Below are 20,000 nucleotides of genomic sequence, written 5' to 3'. Positions count from 1 at the left end.
GGAGTCTGCAAAGAGACAAGAGGAGTGAGACTAGGACCACCTGAGCACAAACTGACCTTCACTAGACCCAGAGATGGCTGGACAGGTGAAAGCCACTCACCTTGGTCATGTGACAGCTGGCGGCGAATCGGGGGCGAGGGCAAGGTGGGGCTGGGAGGGATGGTGGTAATGATGGGGGTTACCGGGGTGACAGAGATGACAGCTGAGGCCAGGATTCGAGTGCCCTCATGGTCCATACTGGGACTGGACGGCTCATCTGGGAGAAGGGAAAAGGAGGACAGAGAGAGAGAGAGAGAGAGAGGGGGAGAGGTAGAGAGAAAAAAGAAAGAGAGAGGAACGATAAGTGAAAGAAAGAATAACATACACCAACAACAGGCACTTTGTCGGCCATCATTACATTTCAACAGTATCTTTAAAGGTGAAAATGGCCAATAAAACTCCTATCTCCATAGCACACTAGACAGCTAACAGTAAAACTCTTGTTCACCATGCTGCCAGCAGAGATAAGCCGCACCTTCCCCACTTATACAAACACACACATACACACACACACACACCATATAAAGTGACACACCAGGGTGTATTACATCAACCTGACCACACCTGCATCATTGTCAGGGTTATCAGAAGTGTCTAAAATGAACACCTGACTGCCAGAAAGAGTCAGCTGTTTTTATTTGCCCTGACCAAGCAAATGCCCTGGCTAGACATTGAGCTCCCTGTGCTTACTGATGGTCACTGATTTCACCTCCTGTCTGAAGCAGGCCGATAGGGAAATTCTACGTTGCATCAGAACCTCATTATCGGATCTCATTATCCACCACACACCCTTTTTTTGGTGACATATTCAGACCGATTTATTCCACGTTTACAACTCTGACTGGGCTTTTCACTTCTGACCTGGTCTTCATGTTGGATTCAACCTGAAGCTTGAAATGATAACGCACCACTTCCTCTCAGACTAAAAAACACACCTTTTTTAAAGGAAGGAGTGGTTATTGAGGCTGGTGTGTAAGACAAAAGTTAACAGAAAACCTTCAGGTCGACAGTAATAGGAGATGATGTTTAACTGGACCAGCTACAAATGTTGGAAATGTTTTAGAATGGGGGCAGCCGTGGCCTACTGGTTAGGGCTTTGGACTTGTAACCGGAGGGTTGGCGGTTTGAACCCCGACCAGTAGAAACGGCTGAAGTGCCCTTGAGCAAGGCACCTAACCAGAGACTTTCTAATGAGGAGACACTCAAAAACTCAAAGCACTCAAAAAATCCTCTATAGAAATGCATGGGGTTAGTTTGCAACGCCAATATGGCCGTCGTCTACACATATCCCACCCCTTCCTCAGCAAAACGTTGACATGTGAATACATTGAGCCAATCATGTGGTGTGATGTGAATACATTGAGCAAATCATATGGTATGTTGTGTAGACATCGTGCCAATCATGTGTTGTGAACTCGCTGCTGGAGCAAGGTTGGTGTCTTGAAGCCTTGCGCACGCGCATTTCTGCCAAATAGGATGCCAGGATGAGTGCCCAAAAGCGTTGCAATATGGCAGTCGAGTGGAGGGACTTGCCTAAAGGGACTTTGACCTAACCCCTCACTGCTTCCCGAGCGCCGCTGTAGTAGGCAGCTCACTGTGTCGGGATTAGTGTGTGCTTCACCTCACTGTGTGTTCACTGTGTGTGTTTCACTAATTCACGGATTGGGATAAATACAAACCAAATTTCCCTCACAGGATCAAAAGAGTATACTTATACTTAGAATCTCATAAATGTTTTTTTACATTCAGTGATGTTATCACTCACAGTCAAAAGGGTTTTCTAAATGAGCACAGTGCACAGGATGCTCTCTCAATGAACTCTCCCAGTCCGTTTGTTATAATCAACAAAAATAACAAGCACAAATAACATTAAAGTGAAATGGGGGGGGGGGGGGGGGGGGGGGGAGGGGGCGACCAACGAACAACACAAATGAACTCTTGCTAAATATGAGATTAAATTCCGCTGTGCGCCTAAGCACAGCGTTTCGCATTAAGTGGCACAAATTAATATGAACCATCTGACCTGGTTTCCATCGGCCCCGGGAATGCGCCAGTGGAATTTCTCTCGGTGGCCCGCGATGCCAGCCAAGCCCTGGCGGCAGTGGCTGCCAAGCGGGACACATGTTGCCAATTTCATATGATTGTAAAGTCGTCAAACCCCCATTGAAGCAGGCGAAAGAAACTATTGGGCTCCAGGACCATGGCTCATAGCTGGGCTGCCACTTTGTGCCTGAAGAGTAACCTTTGCTTGCCTGGATCTTCTCTTTAACTTAAGACTATGCCAACTATTTTGAATGAGAAATGTGAAAAAAACACTGATTGTGTGTGATTGTTTGTTAGTGTGTGTGTGTGTGTGTGTGTGGCTTGTACAAGAGGATATGATTAACCCTTTTCCGGGCCACCAATATCAGGTTTACCATGTGTGTGTGTGAGTGTACACATGTGTGTGTCACGTGTGTGTCTGTGTGACTCAGACCCCTAGAGTCGAGCCTGGACAGGTTGAGCCGTCTGAGAATCTTCCTGACCTTCCAGAGTCATCCTCTTCCTTCTAAAAGCACTCTGCCATCTCACCAACACACAACCACAAGACACGTCAACACACTCACTTCTATATCATGACGTGACACGATATGACATGACACAACATGGCACCCTACGCACTCTACACTCTTGCCTCAAAATCACACGCAGAAGACCAGCGTACAAAGCTATTGCCACACAACACTGGCAAACTTGAATTTCTAGCGAGTTTCTGTTCTGACAGCTCCTGCTCTCCATGTGCACAATATGATTTGAAAAACATATAATGGTTATGCACGAAGAAACAACAACAACAATCTTAGAAAGAAAAATAAGTCTTGGAACAACCGCAGGAATTTGAGTATTTTAATTGCTGTTAAAGAGCGCGGCAGCTGGAATGTGGCTCTTTAAATAATCCATTCCTTAGTACAGCATAGCATAGCACAACATTGCACATACCACCCTCTGTTTGCCAGCAACTGCAATGCTTCAATTGCTGGGTGTGTTTGCTCTTTTTGTGGTCCTTCTTGGACAGTTGGCATTAAGATATAAGATCGAGGTGGTTGCTCTGGATCTGGAATGTTCTTTTAGGTTATGTCACAATGTGTTACTCTCGCCATGACAACTTGCTCAGGTTTCAAAGCTTTCAGGGGAGCTGAGAGAGGGAGAGAGGGGGCTCAGGGTTTCCTCTCAAGTGGAGCGATATTTGTTCTTTCCTTTCTCACTTGTTCTTTTGTGCTCTCTCTATTTCTCTCTTGTTCTTCCTCGCAGCTAGATTATGTCACACTATCCCTCTAAGAACATGATGTCATGTTCTAGCTTTGGGTCATGTGTGTCACACTGGTCAGACCTCTGGGGGCTCAACCAGGACATAGCACCACAACCTCCCCAAAATGTGTTGCCACAGTCTAAATGCAATCGAAACAGGAACACATCCCAATATCTAAAACCCTGTACATGACAAGAGCACACTTGAATTTCAAAATTCCAATAACAACATGTTTCAACAAATCTCCTCAGAGCAAAAAAATATGCCTGTAAAAGCAATTTATCTATTATCCTCAAAACCATACAAACTGTATATTAGCGTGTTAGCACTACTGTCCTCCAGCTAACTTCATGCACTGACCTGTGGCTTCTGAGAAACCGATGACAATGCACTTAGAGCCCTTCTCCTTCCCCCACACACCCAGCCTTCACCTCATTATCCTACGCCTCCTCTTAACCATAATGTTTTGAAGCCACTGATTCCTGTTATGCTATGTTGCTAATAAAGCATAATAGCACACTCCAGACAGACAGTGCATGACAAAACTCCCTGCCCCAGCATGACTAACCCTGAGTTGAGTTGAGTTTATCTTTGCTTTAACAGGTAGCGCCTATATTGGTCATTGCTAAAGCCATATCAAGCACCTGTGTACAGTGATATGGAAGTGGTGAGCAATAAACTGCATTTGCATTGCAAATCGTTCTACAAGAGCGGTGGCGACAGACAGCGATTAACAACAGAGATAAAGCCAGTTGCTGTCTCTAGGTAGGGCTGATGAGTGCTGGGCCCAGTGTTCAGTACAATAGACACAGTGGAGGTGCGAGTCTTTGGTCAGCGCTCGGAGAGCTGGGTGAATGGGGCTTGTGTGTACATAGTGATCCAGGAGTTGGGTGCTCCACAGCACTCGGCCCTCCCTGTTTAATAACTGATTCCACCTGCAATAGCCCGAGGCCAGTAACTGATATGCAACAAAGTGACGAGTGAAAAGTATGAGAGAGCGCGCGTGTGTGGTTGTCGTTTGTGTGTGTGGATTTGTGTGTGTGTGTGCGTGTGTGTGTGTGTGTGTGTGTGTGTGTGTGTGTGTGTGTGTTTGTGTGTGTGTGTGTTTGTGCCATACTGTGCAAGGAAAAACACCTCCCAACTGTCATGCAAAACCACAAAGAGAGGTGAAAGGGGATAATTCTTTAAATTTGTGGGTAGGTAAATACCTGTGTGTGAGTGTCTATATGCTCCTGTGTGTGTGTGTGTGTGTGTGTGTGTGTGTGTGTGTGTGTGTGTGATTCCAGAGGCAACCTCCTCTGGTACAGTAAAGCGAGTGCCAGAACACACCTCCCCTGCAACGCTGCTGCTGCTATTACATAAGCTCACATTCATGCTGTGTGCGTTACACTGTGCTACAGTGGCCAGGCCATGACGACACCTCAACACCTCCTGGTGAGACCCATCAGGGCCAAATCAGCCTGTGTGTGTGTGTGTGTGTGTGTGTGTGTGTGTGTGTGTTTCTCCATCAGAACCTCCCGCCTCGAACATATTTCCTTTCCCTCTGTCAGCCTCTTCACCCCTGCATGTCTTATTCCTCCACTCCTAGTTGCCATAGTGACGGGCAAGTCGGTTGAAGGCTGGTGTATTTTTCTGCCTCTGTGTTCGTATGTATGTTTGTGTGTGTGTGTGTGTGTGTGTGTGTGTGTGTGTGTGGGTATGTATGTTCACATACCTTAAGCATACCAGTACAAGCTTGCCTAAAAACATGATGTCATGTACACATCTGTATGAGCATATGATTAGGTATTTTCCACTATGTATGTGTGTGTGTGTGTGTGTGGTGTGTGTGTGTGTGTGTGTGTGTGTGAGCGTGTGTGTGTGTGTATGTGTGTGTGTGTGTGTGTATGTGTGTGTGTGTGTGTGTGTGTGTGTGTGTGTGTGTGTATACATGAATGCATGTATAATAGCATGTATTTGAAAATGTAATGAACATACGTTGTAATGCAAGCCAATGAATCCAGTGGAGTCCATTACTCACCAATGAAGGGGATGGAGTCCAGTGAGTCGCCCAGGTTGCTTGAGACGGAGGCCTTGTGATGCTCCTCGAGTCTGCGCATGTGCACCTCCCTGCGGGCGTCGTTGGGCAGCCAGCAGACTCCCCCACCATCAGATACGGCTCCAGGGCTCTTGGGTCCGACTTCCACGTCGTTCACCGCCAGGATGTAGGAGGGGTGCCGAATGGGCTGGGGGCCCGACTTCTCGCGCCGCATCACCACCACCACCTTGGCGTCCGCACCTTCCACCGCGCCGGTCTCGCCTGGTTTGCCGCTGCCGTGGTCCAGGCTCTCGGTCCGGCACAGCGGGGATCTGAGCTGCGGTGTTACCGTGCCGTTACTGGTCGCCGTAGTGGCGTTTGCGAGTGTTCTTAAGGCGGGGCTTTTGGACGGACCAGAGCAAGAGGCGGATCTCGCCGCAGAGCCCGTCTCCCGGCTCCCGGGCTCATTGAGGCTCTCGGACCGCTCCCGGGGCTGCATGTGCGGGGGGATCGGCGTGTGGGGCAGGTGGTTGCCCACGGTGACGGGTCTTTGGTCTTTGATGGAGTCCTGGGAGGTGGCGCTGATGTGACTCTGGACCGAGGCCAGTGCCGAAGTCACATAGGAGGCGGCGGAGGAGGCTGAGGCATCCAGGCTGGCGGCCTTCACGGCCAGTCGTGAGGTCCGGCCGCTGCTCCTACTGGGGCCGGCAAGACTGGAGCCCAGGCTCTCTGCTCTGGGGGCCATGGAGAGATCTGCGAAACCTGCACCCGCGCTGCCCCCTGTGTTCCTCAGGGGCTGTGAGCCCGCTCTGCCCGAGCCGCCACAGAGTCGACTGATCCGCGCCTCGTCGCCGCGCATCACCAGGTGCCGCTGCTCTTCCATCTCCACCAGCCGGGTGGCCAGCCCCTCGCCACCACCCTGCCGGCCCAGGTAGTCGCAGGAGCGAGCGCGCGGCTTGGCCGCACCCCCAGCGGACGTGGACGAGGGCAGGGCGTCCTGCGACGCGCTCCGGGGCCAGTCGCGGTACAGGCCCCGCTCGCCCAGGGGCCCCAGGAGACGCTCCTGAGAGACGCTGCGCAGCGGGGTGACCGCGTTGGACGACGCGTACGCCCGGTCGTGCGATGTGCTCCTCCTCCTGACCTGCGAGCCCAGGCCGACGCTGGCCGAACGCAGTCCCAGCGGGCTCGCCGCATTAGTGGCAATCGCAGGCGGGCTCTGTTGCTGGGAGACGCCGTTGCCGCGGGAGACGGCGGCAGCGGCCGCTCGGAGGCTGTCCAATCGCTCCTGGATGGTGCGGTTGCCGTACATGTAGAGGCGCTTGTTGTCGATGTACTCCTTGTAGGTGGTGTAGTTCCGCCAGTCAATATTCTGGTGGGGGGAGCCGGGAGAGGTGGTGGCAGCGGGTGGAGACGGGCTGTAGTGGTTGGGGGAGGTGGCCAACGGGGAGGCATCCTGCTGGGATCCTGCTCTGACAAGGGGCCCTGGGTGTCTGGACGTTTCCGTGGGCCGAGACGGGGTGCACTGCAGTTGCGGTCCCGCTGTGGGAGAGCCGGGCGACGTGTGCCGGTTCTCCTCGGTCCGATGGCTGGGCCCCCGCTCCCCTGAGACGGAGGACGAGGAAGGGGCCAGGGTGTCCGTCGGGGGGACCACCACGGTCCGCACGCTCTCGTTGCACACACACACCACCGTCTGGTTCTTGGGGACCGGCATGGGGAGGGGAGGGGAGGGCGGCACGGTGATCTCCCGCCGGTAGCCCAACTCGGGGGCCACAGTGGGGGACCCAGGGGCTGCTGCTGTCCGTAGGGGTGTGGAAGGTGCCGTGGTAGGTGCCGGATGCTCTGTTGTTTGCGCCATACCTGCCGATGCCTTGGACTCTATTCGAGGGTAGCAGATAGGGGGCGGCTCAGGGATGTTCTGGGCATTGCCACTATATGCCTCGTTCCCTTTGAGATACGCATCCTGAGAATATGCCTGCAAGAGAAACAAATACAAAAACATAACATATTATGACAAAGAAGAGAAGAAATAATAAAGTCAAATGATTGAAGAAAACACATTGAGGAAAGAGAATATGAGTGGTTTGCACTCTGAAAAAGGTGACTAGACAAAGTCTTTGCAAAAGGAGCAACTTTTAAAATAATGTTTCAGCCATCCGGCTATTCTCAATGCTTGGAAAGGAAAGAAATAGAATCCTTTCACCAGGCACTGTGGCAAATATACAGTAATGACACAAGATACACACACAAGCAAACAACACACCAATTTGATCCTTTACAGTTTCATCCTTAACAGCATGGAGCAGTATTGCAGTCAAGCTATGCATGATCAGCAAGCAGCATGCAGAATTGCTGATTTGTCCTAAAAAAAATAGCATGTAATGTAGGCACAACTTATATAGGCGGCGAGTAAACAGCTGATGCACTAAGCCTGCCTAAGGCACAGATCCCAGCACATGTGGATTATGCTTAGAGGAATCAAAAAACAAATGATAAATACTCAGTTTTGGCTTCCTGACCAAAGCATCAACGCGGCCTTTTAACCGACCAACCACGAGAGGTGAGGAGAGGTCAGGTGACCCTGGAGCCCTCCATCCATTTGACAAGCAACAGATGTGTGACAGTAGAGGAAGGAGGAAAAGACACAGATAGAGTCAGAGGGAGAGAGAGAGAGAGAAACAGAGAGAGAGAGAGGAAGGACTGAAAGGAAAAAATAGGGCAGTCTGCCAGGGCCCGGAATAAAAAAGCCAGTGACCCTGAGGAGGGATTAGTGGCCAGAGGCTTACCCACCTTTGGCCTGGGAGCCAGGCGAAGACACGAGGACAGGGAGAGGGGGAGCATGGAGAGAGGGAGGGAGAGAGGGAGAGAAGGAGAGGAGGGAGAGGCAGCGTGCTGCTGCCGCTTCTGTGGCTGCCCCGGCAAGCTGGCCGCACTGGCGAGCGTCACCTCGGTGAACATCGCTTTCTCTCTCTCCGTCCGTCCACCTCTCTCACTCTCTTGCTCTGTCGCTCTCTCTCTCTCTTTCCCTCGTGCTCTCACGCACGCACGCTTAACGCCTCAAACCACTTGTCGAAACACAAACAAAAAAAACCCGAAGAAGAAAAAATGAGGATCTATCTCGACGTGAACAATCAATCGCTTCCCTCGTTTAAAAACTCCAAATGAAAACGGAAAGTCATAAATCCATGTTTGCGTCAGTCCGGGAGCTGAAGCCCGCGCTGTGCTCTCCGCTCTCCGAAAGAGAGAGAGTGAGTAAGTGAGTGAGAGTGAGGGAGGGAGGAGAGAGAGCGAAAGTCAGTTCAGAGAGGTGGAGAGAGAGAGAGAGAGAGAGAGAGAGAGGAAAAAAGGGGCGTGAATCCTATCGCTCTACCTGCGGTGTCAGGTTACAAGTGCAACAGAAAGGCAAAGCTGCTGCCTCCCTCCCTCTCCTCTCTCCCTCTCACGCTCTCTCTCTCTCTCTCTCTCCCTACCTCTCTCTCTGCTTGCTTGCCTGAACACTCACGCAGCAGAGAGAGGGAGAGAGAGAGAGAGAGATGAGAATGATAGGAGAGAGAGAGCAAAAGAGCGAGAGAGCGATACCTGAGGGCTGTAACCGGAAAGAAAGAGGAAAGAGAGGAGGTGTGGAGTACATGCATCTGACAGCAGTCCCCATTTTCTCCATGAAACGCATGCACTGAGATGAAGACGTCCATTCCACTAAACGCACGGGCTGGCACGTCCGCATAGGCATGTGAATTGGGAACACAGGAACTGAGAATGAGCTTTATGGAAGTGCATAACCAGACCACACACACACACACACTCACATATGCACACACAGGCAAAGTAAACAAACACATGCAGTGAGCATGCAGTAACAGAGATGGAGAGATAGAGAAACTGAGAGAGCGAGAGGACGAGACAGAAAGATTGAAGAAGGAGAGAATGACAGAATACAGGGATGATAGAGAGAGAGAGAGAGAGAGAGAGAGAGAGAGAGCAGAGGACACCGCAGATGACAAGTTTTCCCAGCGTTTTGCCCAGAGCTTACCAGAGCCGTGATGTCCCTGGAGAACTGCAGCCGACAGAGTCGCGGAGAAGAGCAGTCGGGGGAGAGAAGAGCAGAGGAGGGGAGAGAGGAAGAGAGGAAGAGGAGTGAGAAGGAGAGGAAGAGAAACAGGAGACGCACATGCCCCGGCGTGCCTCCAGCACAGGGTGGCTGTCATTGCAGCGCCAGGATCAAGTCGACTAAAAATACTCCCGTTGCACAAGCAGACTGTCTCTCAGTCACAGGGCAGAGAGAGAGGAGAGAGAGAGAGAGAGCGAGAGAGAGAGCGAGAGAGAGAGAGGAGAGAGAGAGATAGGGAGGGAGGGAGGGAGGGTGTGTGTGTGTGTTTGTGTGTGTGTGTGCGTGCGTTAGGGAGGGAGAGAGGGAGAGAGACAGAGAGAAAGCCACTGGGTTGGTTCCAAGCGTGCTAAGATATTGTTTCAGTTTTTCTGTGAGAAAGAAACAGAGCACAGGGAGAAGATGGAGGAGATAGAGGAAGAAATGGAGAAGATGCGTGCTGGCAATGCCACCTGTCCTTCCTTCTCTCTTTTCCCCTCTCCTCCTCTCTTTTCCCCTCTCCTCCTCTTCTCAAGTCTGCACATCTCGCTCTTTCTCACTCTCCCCTGCTTTCTACCCCTCCACTGCTCAAAACACTGCAGCCTCTCATGTTTACGAAGCATCCACCTCTCTCTCTCTCTCTCTCTCTCCCTCCCTTCATCCTTCTCACTCACTCCACCTCTCCCTCTGTGTTCTCCACAGTGCCTCTCTTTGTATATAGTGTATCTATGCTTCCGTCTTAATCACATGCTCTCCCTCACACACAGACACTCCATCTCTTGGTCTCCCCCTCTTTCCCTCCATCTCTCTCTCTCTCTCTCCTCTCTCTCCATCTCTCTCTCTCTCCTCTCTTAAGGTTTTCCCTGCTCAGCTGACACCACCAGCTGTGTGACTTTAAATTCTGTTCACACAACACAGCCTCCTACCTCTCTTTATCCTCCCTCCCCTCCTCTTCTTCTCCCTAGCCAACTCTCTCTCTCTCTCTCTCCTACACTTCCCCTTCTGATTAACTCGTTGATCTATCCCTATCCTTACACGTTTATTCCTCTTTATTTCTCTCTCTCCATCCCTCTCTCTTTCACATACATTTCTGCCAGCCCGCCTTCCAAAGCAAATGGCATCAGGCTGCTGACTGCAGCTACGTCTCCCGTCTGCAGCCGTGCATTCATACTCTCTCTCTCTCTCTCTCTCTCTCTCTCTCTCTCTCTCTCTCTCTCTCTCTCGCTCTCTCTCGCTCTCTCTCCCTACTGAGAGTCCATCTTTAGGACTATGTTTCCCGTCATGCATAACTGCTAAAGAAGAACGGGTGGTTGCTTCCATGGCAACAGATGTCAAAGTGAAACAGAGGGAATCAACCGCAGGAATGGGGAAGACCCACATGTGATTCTCCAGCTTCGGTGCAACAATGCCTAGCCCACTTCCTCTGTCTACCAAAACACAGAGAAACCTTACAAACGCAAAAGCTACAAGTATAAAGACATGTTTATGTGTTTGTTTGTTTGTGTGTGTGTGTGTGTGTGTGCGTGTGTGCGTGTGTGTGTGTGTGTGTGTGTGTGTGTGTGTGTGTGTGTGTGTGTGTGTGTGTGTGTTTGTGTGTTAATTATTTGCATAATTTCTTATGGTTGGCTTGCTGGCATATCACATGTGGCACTGTTTCTCTGGACTAGATGGAATTCTGCAGGAAGCCTGCAGGCTCCTCAGCCACTGTGCTGGTTCTAACTCTCACCCAGCATAAGACCTCAGCTCTGGCTGTGTAACCTCACAGGAACTCCTGTAAAGGGCTAGCTTAATATCACTCTCTACCCCACAGTGCTAGGGATAGATAGATGATCGGCTAGGACAAGCATACAAGCATTAGCTGAAGGTGAAGTAGTGGTTAGCTACATAGGCAGGCGTATTCAGTTATTGCTGTAGATGGAGGAGGGTCTGAGCCCATTTCCATAGTGGGTTTCACTAAGGAGGGAAATGAGTCATAATAGGGTTGGAGCTGGAGCTGGCTAATGGCTATTTGGGGGGGGGGGGGGGGGGGGGGGGGATACTGAAGAACATACTTCAGCAGACAAAATGTGGGACAATGTATGTGAGTGTGCATGTGAACGTGTGTGTGTATGATTGTAATTTCAGGGGAAATAGCACCCGATTGCATGAGTCATCTCAAACCAACCTTTACATTCAGACTGGTTCTGGCTGCTTAATCCTTCTCAATCATGGCCATTTCTCAATTCGCTAACCTAGTCCTTGAGTGCACTAAACACACACACACACACACACACACACACACACACACACACACACACACAGAACAACACCTGGAGTGCAAAGCATCCTTGAGAAAGCAGCAGCAGGATCTGAACTCTCTCCAGGGACAGAGCATTAAGATCTAATGTGTAGCATGTTCAAGGCAAAGCCCAGAGAGAGAGAGAGCGAGAGAAGGTAAGTGGGTGACGAGTGATGGCTATCCGTTGCTGTGAGTGCAACTGGAGTGTGTGTGTGTGCTGCACAGTCTGTCAATCCCACTGAGCCACAGGCAAAGACAGGAAGTGTACAGACCCAGAAAAAAAGAAATTAATGATAATACAAAGTTGGAAAGAGAATAAGAACGAGTGATGCAGAGAAAGAGGAGAAAGAAAGAGAGAGAGAGAAACAGATAGGCCGATAAAGAACAGTCCGAGCACACAGAGCTGAGAACCTGCGGCAAAAGCACACTGGGGCACTGTGGCCTGTTTCTTCCCCTCCTATCTCCCCAGAGCATCTAGCAAGTAGAGCGGAGACACACTAACCTCAGCCTGCACCCACATAGAAAAGCACTCGAACAACAACATCCAATGTTGGCCTTCACTGTTACCCATATCAAAACACACCACACACGCAGAAACACACACACACACACACACACACACACACACACACACACACACACACACAGACAAAAAGGCAAATGGCAAAAGCCACAGCTAACACAGGCTGATTCGGTTGTGGTTCGGAAATAAAGTGATTTCAATTTGAGGTGGCGCATCTTGACACAAATGTGGTTATTTCATTAGGGCCTGCCTTTGGCCAGTGTATAGAGGGAGAGGATGCACTTGGGACGGGGATTTGGTGTGATTCTCACACGTTGGTGAGTAACCCTTCTGACTAAAGAATAACAGCTAACACTGCGTGGGGTAGCTGGACATGACAAGGCAAATCAGAAAGGATCAACAAAAGTGCGTACTAATCAGAAATAAATGTGGACTGTTCTCTTACCAGTTGGAGGATGTCTTCATCTTTTGGCATTACACAGAGTTCCAGGGAAGTATCACTGGATGAAAAGAATCACACACACACACACACACACACACACACACACACACACACACATAAACACAACTCATAAATGTAGGAAGAAGTTTATCTTTTTACTCTTTAGCCATTTACTGCTGTCTGCCAAACAGTCCAATGTGTGTCAACGATGACGCATTTTGGTGGAATTATCTGGAAGAACGTGAGAAGTGTCAGAGTGCAGCGATAAAACAGAAAAGGCGGGATTGTCAGAGAAAGAGAATGTGGTTCTTCCCGGTCAGCTTTGTTCATATTTCCATTTAATTCTCAAGTTTATTTCCCCTGTAATTAATTATCAGTGTATTTTCAACAATTATTAACAGTGTGTTAGCAACAATAAAAAGGACAATGAACATGAAACTGCATGATCTACAACAGAATACATGAGCTATGACTATGTGAGTTTATATCCAAGTCTTTATGAACCTTTGAGAATATTCCAGAGCTTGAGAAGAGGAGAGAGATGGATCAAGTGAGACAGAAAAGGACAAAGATAGAGGGCCTGATGTACTAAGAATTAGCGCCAAATTACCGTCTGTTTCTGACACCGTTTACACCTTAAAACATGGCATCTTATTTACAAAACAGACCGCATGTGGATGAAAGTGCACTTCTCCTGCCACTGAAGCGCAGAATGGCAAAGAGTGCTTTTCTTACTGCTAGACCCAATCTGCTAGACTAGGGTATTAACAACAACACAATTGTCATAGCCTATGTGCAATATGGCACGCACAGTGTTCGCTTTCTGCGCCCAGAAAAACTCGCTATTAGCGCTGTCTTTGTACATCGAGCCCAGAGTGTGAGGGTGTGATACAGAACAAGCACACTCCCCATGGGACACTGAGGAGAGAAACCATGAGGTCAGAGCTCTGAGGTAAAAGAGAAATACGGACGATTTTTACATGGATCTTGATCACAGTTTCTTCACAGGCCTTTTGAGTCTGTTAAGAGGCAGAAAAGGCACGTTTAGATGATGCCCCCAGACCTAGCATTGTAGCTCAATGGGAGTACTGGCCATTAGCTGCAGCTACTCCAGTTAGGTAGCACTGACTTTGGTCATTATTTTTTCCTATCGACAGTACTCGGCGACGTGTAGCGATCAAGATCCATGTAAAAATAGGCCGGATTTCTCTTTTACGGTCAGCTCAGGGTGCAACAGTCCCTGGGGCCACTGAGGTGGCTTGTGAGGGCCTGATTGGACCCGAGGGGAAAGCTGTACTGCTCTGGGACATCAGCAGAGGATTAGGAGGAAGAAGATGAGGAAGAGGAGGAGGAGGAGGGGGCTGTGGTCACTCTCACCTGTTCTGTATCAGAGCGATCACCTGGGAGTAGGTCTTTCCAATTATGCTTTCCCCATTAACTTTTACTATCCGGTCCCCTGAGAGAAGAGATGAAGTAAAAGAGAGGGAGAGAGAGGAAGAGAGAGAGAGAGAGAGAGAGAGAGAGTGAGGGGAGAGAGAATGGATGGCAGGGAGAGAAAGAGAAAGAAAGAAAAAGAGCATCAAAAACGGTGTCATGTTTCTCCATCTTGGCCATTATCACATGTAAATTGGTGTGCTTTCCGACAGGCCCCGTGCCTTTGCTTTTGTTTTGTTTCTCCTTCGTTTTTGTCTTCCTCTGTTGTGATGTGAAACAGATCACACTCACGCTAGACTTTTCCTGGGGGCTTGGAGCGGACTACAAAGCCCACGTGTCTCAGATCCCTCTCCAAACATGACACACACTCTCATCGCAAAGCGAACCGCGGCTCGGTGGGACTATCTCTGCAGAGCGACTTTAAACGCATTCACTTTTTCCTTTTTTAGGAGAGGGGGGGGGGGGGGTCTACAGGAAGACCGATAGGGTATGGCGATGGCCAGGGCAGATAGCCCAGGAGAGGAGGAGTGGACGTGGGAAAATTGCGGGGCAGAAAAGTGGCCTGGTCTCTTGTCCCAAAAGACAGCGTAGAAAAGCAAGGCTGATCTGGGTGTAATGAAGTGGTCAGTTGGCCAAACTTTTGAGGGCAGATCACACACAGGAATGTACCCCCACCCCCCAACCCTACTGAAATCAGGCATGCCATCTCATAACAGAGAAACAAAGATGGGTCAAGCTGGATACACTACAATCTGAAAGCTCCTTTGATCCGTAACTTCACATGCTTGCTTCTACTGACATTCATTGAGTTACATCAGACATCTTTACTATTTAGAGTAGCCTGGCATGTCACTTGAGAGCAAACAGAACTCTGACAGCTGGTCTCCATGGTGACGTGTTAATTGCGTGACTTTACCTGTGCAGAGTCCAGCTCCATGGGCGGGCCCTCCCTCCTTCACCTGCTTGACGAAGATGGTGTCCATTGGCTCCAGCCTGTTTCGTGGTCTCCCTGGCAACAAGGACAAGAGCACAAAAGCGTGTCACTACGGAGGTGCTGCGGCATGTCCTACTAAGGTCAAGAGCCAACGGTCAATCAACATCTGTGTCTGACCAACAACACAGCCTGTCATCTGGCATCTTCCTGGCAGGAGGCTTTTTTGATCTCTCTCTCTCCCTCTCTCTCTCTCTCTCTCTCTCTCTCTCTCTCTCTCTCGCCATGTCTCCACAGGCAGCTCTCTTTCTTTCCCTCATCTATCCTCAACTCCTCCAGATTAAACCGGTCACCACAGAGTGACAGCTTACAAACATCACACACACACACACACACACACACACACACACACACACACACACACACTTAAGCACACACAGACACATTCACGTGTACAGAGATCCACACTTCTGGTCAGCTCATTTAAGCAATCCCAAGCTGTGCAGTGTGGTTAAGTGAAACGAGACAGCGCAAGCTTCTAATCAAGCAATTACCCTCGTTAGTCTGGAATTTTAATGACAACCGTGACTGAATGCATGTGTGGACGTCGGCAGGCATCTTTCTCTCTCTCTCTCTCTATGTATGTGTATGTGTGGGTTTGTGTGTGTCAGTGTGTGTGTGTGTGGGTGTGTGTGTTGGTGTGTGTCAGTGTGTGGGTGTGTGTGTATGTGCGCGCATGCTCAGGTACACCAGCAGCATGACTGGTGAGTCAGAGACATCCATGTAGTCGAATACACTTCCCTTTGCACCATGTCGTCCATTATCCCTTTATTCTATATATAGCTTGTGTGTACGGCATGGTGGAAGTAAAATAAGTCCTTCTGATCTCTATTACTCGCTCTCTCTCTCTCTCTCTCTCTCTCTATCTCTCTCAGACACACACTTACACACACACATACACACACACACACTCAACAAAGCACACACACACAAACACACACCTTTCACTCTTAGCTACAGAGCTTGTCAGCATCCTGACACAGTGACACCTGACACAGTCTCTCCATTTGTCCTCCTTGCTCTCTCACACACAGCTTGCTGTCACAGCTGGAAAGGATGAAAGGTCACCTCTCTCAGTCTAGATGTGTGTGTGTGTGTGTGTGTGTGTGTGTGTGTGTGTGTGTGTGTGTGTATGCGTCTTGGGAAGGAGCTTATTCATAATGCATGACCACTACACCCATCATCTCTGTGCAGAAACACTACCCTATCTCCTCGCATCTGACCCACCAACTCAGCCATCTTGTGCAGAGCAGCTGCAAGTGAGTGAGAGCGCTTGTGTAAGTGTTGTGTCATGGCCCACACCCTGCTGACTCTTAGACACACACATATTCATCTTTAATCTGATGAGACCTGCGTGTTCACTGTAAGAGAGACGAAAAGCCACAGCAGGATAAACAAGGATGAAAAGATAGGCACTGTGTGTGTGTGTGTGTGTGTGTGTGTGTGTGTGTGTGTGTGTGTGTGTGTGTGTGTGTGTGTGTGTGTGTGTGTGTGTGTTGAGAGAGGAACCATGGATGAGTGATCACTGGTTCTTTGCCATGATCCTAGCATTAAATCTTTACTGGACTGGGCATGTACTCTGTCTTTCTCTCTCTCTCTCTTGCAAAAGTACAATTCAAAAATCTCTCTCTCTCTCTATCTCTCTCTGAGTGTGTGTGTGTGTGTGTGTGTGTGTGTGTGTGTGTGTGTGTGTGTGTGTGTGTGTATGAAAGAGAAAGAGAGGAAAAAGGAGAATGTCCATACACTGGTACACCAATTAGTGCAAATGTATGCTGTGGCTCCATCTTATTTGTATGAATACATGTGCAAATGCACACCACAGCTCCTCTCACAGAACTAAACAAACCCAAATGAATTCAAACGCAAAATATACACCGCCATGCCAAGGCACCACTGAACACTTCATACACCATCTACATAAACACTCTAATCTCCATAAACAGCATGCACAAAACCAAACACAGACAGTCGGACGGACCAACATACACAAATACACGTTTGTTCCCCCAGCTTTCTCGAGTCTTATAAAACAATGCAGTATTCTTTGAAATAATGAAAATGTGTGTGTGATACTCTACTCCCCCTACTGGTTTTAAAATGGCCCTGCAGCTTCATTAATCCCTCTCAGACATGATGTAAGGCCCTCCATCAGAGCAGCAATCCCATTGGACACTGGTCTGCTTACAACTGTGATTACTGTGCATGTGTGCATGTGTGTCTAAGGGATAATATGACTGGATGTGACCTGCATGTGTGTGTGTGTGGGTGTGTGGTGTGTGTGTGTGTGTGTGTGTGTGTGTGTGTGTGTGTGTGTGTGTGTGTGTGTGCGTCTATGTCTTTTTGGGCGAAAGGACATTTGTGTCTGTGTGTATATGTGTGCGAATGTGTGCTTGCGTGTGAAGATATTTCCTCTGTTCTGGATCATTCAAAGTGAAGGTGAACATTTTGTCCTAGCAGAGCAATGTAGCGCTCGTAATCTCCTCAAGAGGGCAGCACAAGACATGGAATGTATAATATATACTGTAAGCAACTCCAACAATCACAGACAATGTGACTCTGATCCCTTTGAAAGATCAGTCAGTGGTTAGGACAAAGATCATCATCAGGCTGTGTCTACTAATATCTACGTATCTCAAGTGCATAGTGAGAGTGGAAGTGGACGTACAGACCGACGGCCACTATGAAGCTGACCTCAAGAGCAGAGATCAAGCACCACTGCTCTTTTCAGAGAGGGTCTCAATTTTCACACTGAATCATCCTTCCATGTCACACACGCGCACACACAACACAACACGCATCTATCAAGTTTCAAGTTCAACTTTCAATTTATTATTTGTCCCATATGCGCCATTTGTGCGGCAACAAACATAGAAACACACGGCACATGGAAGACATGACAACAGAACACACAACATTTGACAAAGACAACAAGGTTCCAGTATCAAGAATACACATTTGATAAGTTATCCTCCAACATGGTGTTCTCAATCTGGACCCTCCATCACACACACAGCGTACAACCGATGAGGCTACTCTCTCGGCTTTTACAGGGACCATTCCATTGAGCTCCTCTTGATGGGATTCCCAGCTCTGTCCTATACCAACTGCTGGGTGGTTCACAGTGCCGGTGTATGTGTGTGTGTGTGTGTGTGTGTGTGTGTGTGTGTGTGTGTGTGTGTGTGTGCGTGTGTCTCTGGAGCTCTGCTACAGCTGTGGTGCTCTGCTCAGTGCTGGGGTATTTGGGTAGGCGGGTGGCCCAGAGGTGATGGCTCTCTCTGGCATGGGCCACCTGGCCCTTTGATCCTGCCAGGGTGTTTGCCCTGACCAGATGCAGCGCACTGCAAGACTGTCACATTCTGAGTGTGTGTGTGTGTGTGTGTGTGTGTGTCCTAACTTATCCTTAAATTTGACTAATACACTCATAAAAACAAAGGCATTCACACACACACACACACACACACACACAGAGAGAGAGAGAGGGGGGTGGAGGAGAGAGAGAGAGAAACGCATGCACAAAGACAGATCTGAACTACACTCTGAATAACACATTCTTTCTCTCTGAAGCACTCCCTAGGCATTCATCAGAGAGTTCCGGAAACACACTCCAAGCATGAAGAGAAACGACTGAATGTCACTGCTGTGCTTTGACACTGCTGTGAACTCATCATGTAGTCTAACAAACATACATACCCTAAGGCTTATCTTACTGCACACACACACACACACACACACACACACACACACACACACACACACACACACACACACACACACACACACACACACACATATACACACACACACACACACACGCACACACGCACACACACACACACACACACACACACACACACAAGTCTTGACAGTCTTGACAAAACGCAATGTATATAGCTAACCTAATATCTAACTGTTTATCTTCTAGGATTAAGTTAGTCAGGTGCCAGGGCCCATGATGAACGATCTCATGCACTGGGCTTTCCCTGTCACATGGTGGTCACCATACAGGGTGACCAAGTGTGTGTGTGTGTGTGTGGGGGTTTTGTATATGTGTGCAGGGCAGGGCAAGAGGAATAGGGTTTTTTTCTCAGACGTATGCCTCAGCAGGATGGCTATGTTGTTTGGTCTATGCTCCCACTGTGCACAGCTGGCCTGGTATGTGTGTGTGTGTGTGTGTGTGTGTGTGTGTGTGTGTGTGTGTGTGTGTGTGTGTGTGTGTGTGTGTGTGTGTGTGTGTGTGTCTGTCTGTGTGTGTGTCTGTGTGTCTGCCTGCGTGAGTGAGTGAGTGCATATGTGTGTGAGTGTGTGCTCTGTGTTTGATAATGTTATTCTACACAGGGCCCAGGGACACACACCCACTCACACTCTCCACTGCCTAGCCATTACGCAATCCAGCAGCCAAAATTCCTCCACATCTTTACCTCCCTCCATCCCTCCCTCCCTCCCTCCCTCCATCCCTCCCTCCTCCTGGGGCTTTCTCTCTCATTCTGAGAAGATAAAGAGAGAGAGAAAAAAATACAGGACCTGAGTGAGAGAGTGAGAGGAAGGGAGGCAGGCCAAGAAAGAATGAAAAAAAGAAAGACAGAAAGAAGGAAAGAAAGAAGAAAAAATAAACGACAAAAGTTTGTGTTGTTCTTGGGGAAGACTATGGGACTGTCTTTGCACAAACACACAACACAGCTGATGTGAGAAGAGAGAAGAGGAGTGGGGTGTGTGTGGATGCATGCGTGTGTGTGAGTGTGTGTGTGTGTGTGTGTGTGTGTGTGTCTGCAGTGCACACGTGTCGGAAAACAGAGAGGACAGACATGTAACGATGGCTCCACATGGAATGTCACGAAACAAAAACATCTCCGCCAGGAATCGAAGAGGCGACATGATTCATCTAACCCAGGACCAGTCTTTTTGTTCG

The 20,000-nt window shown here is 49.1% G+C and overlaps 1 protein-coding gene across 7 annotated transcripts in view; it reads right to left on the bottom strand.

The window, feature by feature from the left end:
* Positions 1-20,000, bottom strand: part of LOC121688156 (rho GTPase-activating protein 21-like) — a 98,513-nt gene that overhangs the window by 16,825 nt on the left and 61,688 nt on the right. For 4 of the 7 annotated variants that reach the window (XM_042067566.1, XM_042067564.1, XM_042067562.1 and 1 more), the window contains 7 exons: positions 15,020-15,112; positions 14,047-14,125; positions 12,673-12,727; positions 9,373-9,396; positions 5,349-7,317; positions 101-256; positions 1-5 (listed from right to left, as the gene is read on the bottom strand). The exon at positions 1-5 is cut by the window's left edge and continues 98 nt beyond it. In XM_042067566.1, the coding sequence (XP_041923500.1) occupies positions 1-5; positions 101-256; positions 5,349-7,317; positions 9,373-9,396; positions 12,673-12,727; positions 14,047-14,125; positions 15,020-15,112 (2,381 nt within the window). Of the gene's footprint in view, positions 6-100; positions 257-5,348; positions 7,318-8,132; positions 8,562-9,372; positions 9,397-12,672; positions 12,728-14,046; positions 14,126-15,019; positions 15,113-20,000 lie in introns of those variants that run through there. The other 3 variants (XM_042067563.1, XM_042067568.1, XM_042067567.1) reach the window with 2 other exon arrangements.

This window comes from Alosa sapidissima, chromosome 17 (assembly GCF_018492685.1).
Source record: "Alosa sapidissima isolate fAloSap1 chromosome 17, fAloSap1.pri, whole genome shotgun sequence".
Taxonomy (NCBI): Eukaryota; Metazoa; Chordata; class Actinopteri; order Clupeiformes; family Clupeidae; genus Alosa; species Alosa sapidissima.
The sequence above is the reverse complement of the archived record's forward strand: the minus strand, read 5'-3'. Positions and strand labels throughout refer to the sequence as shown.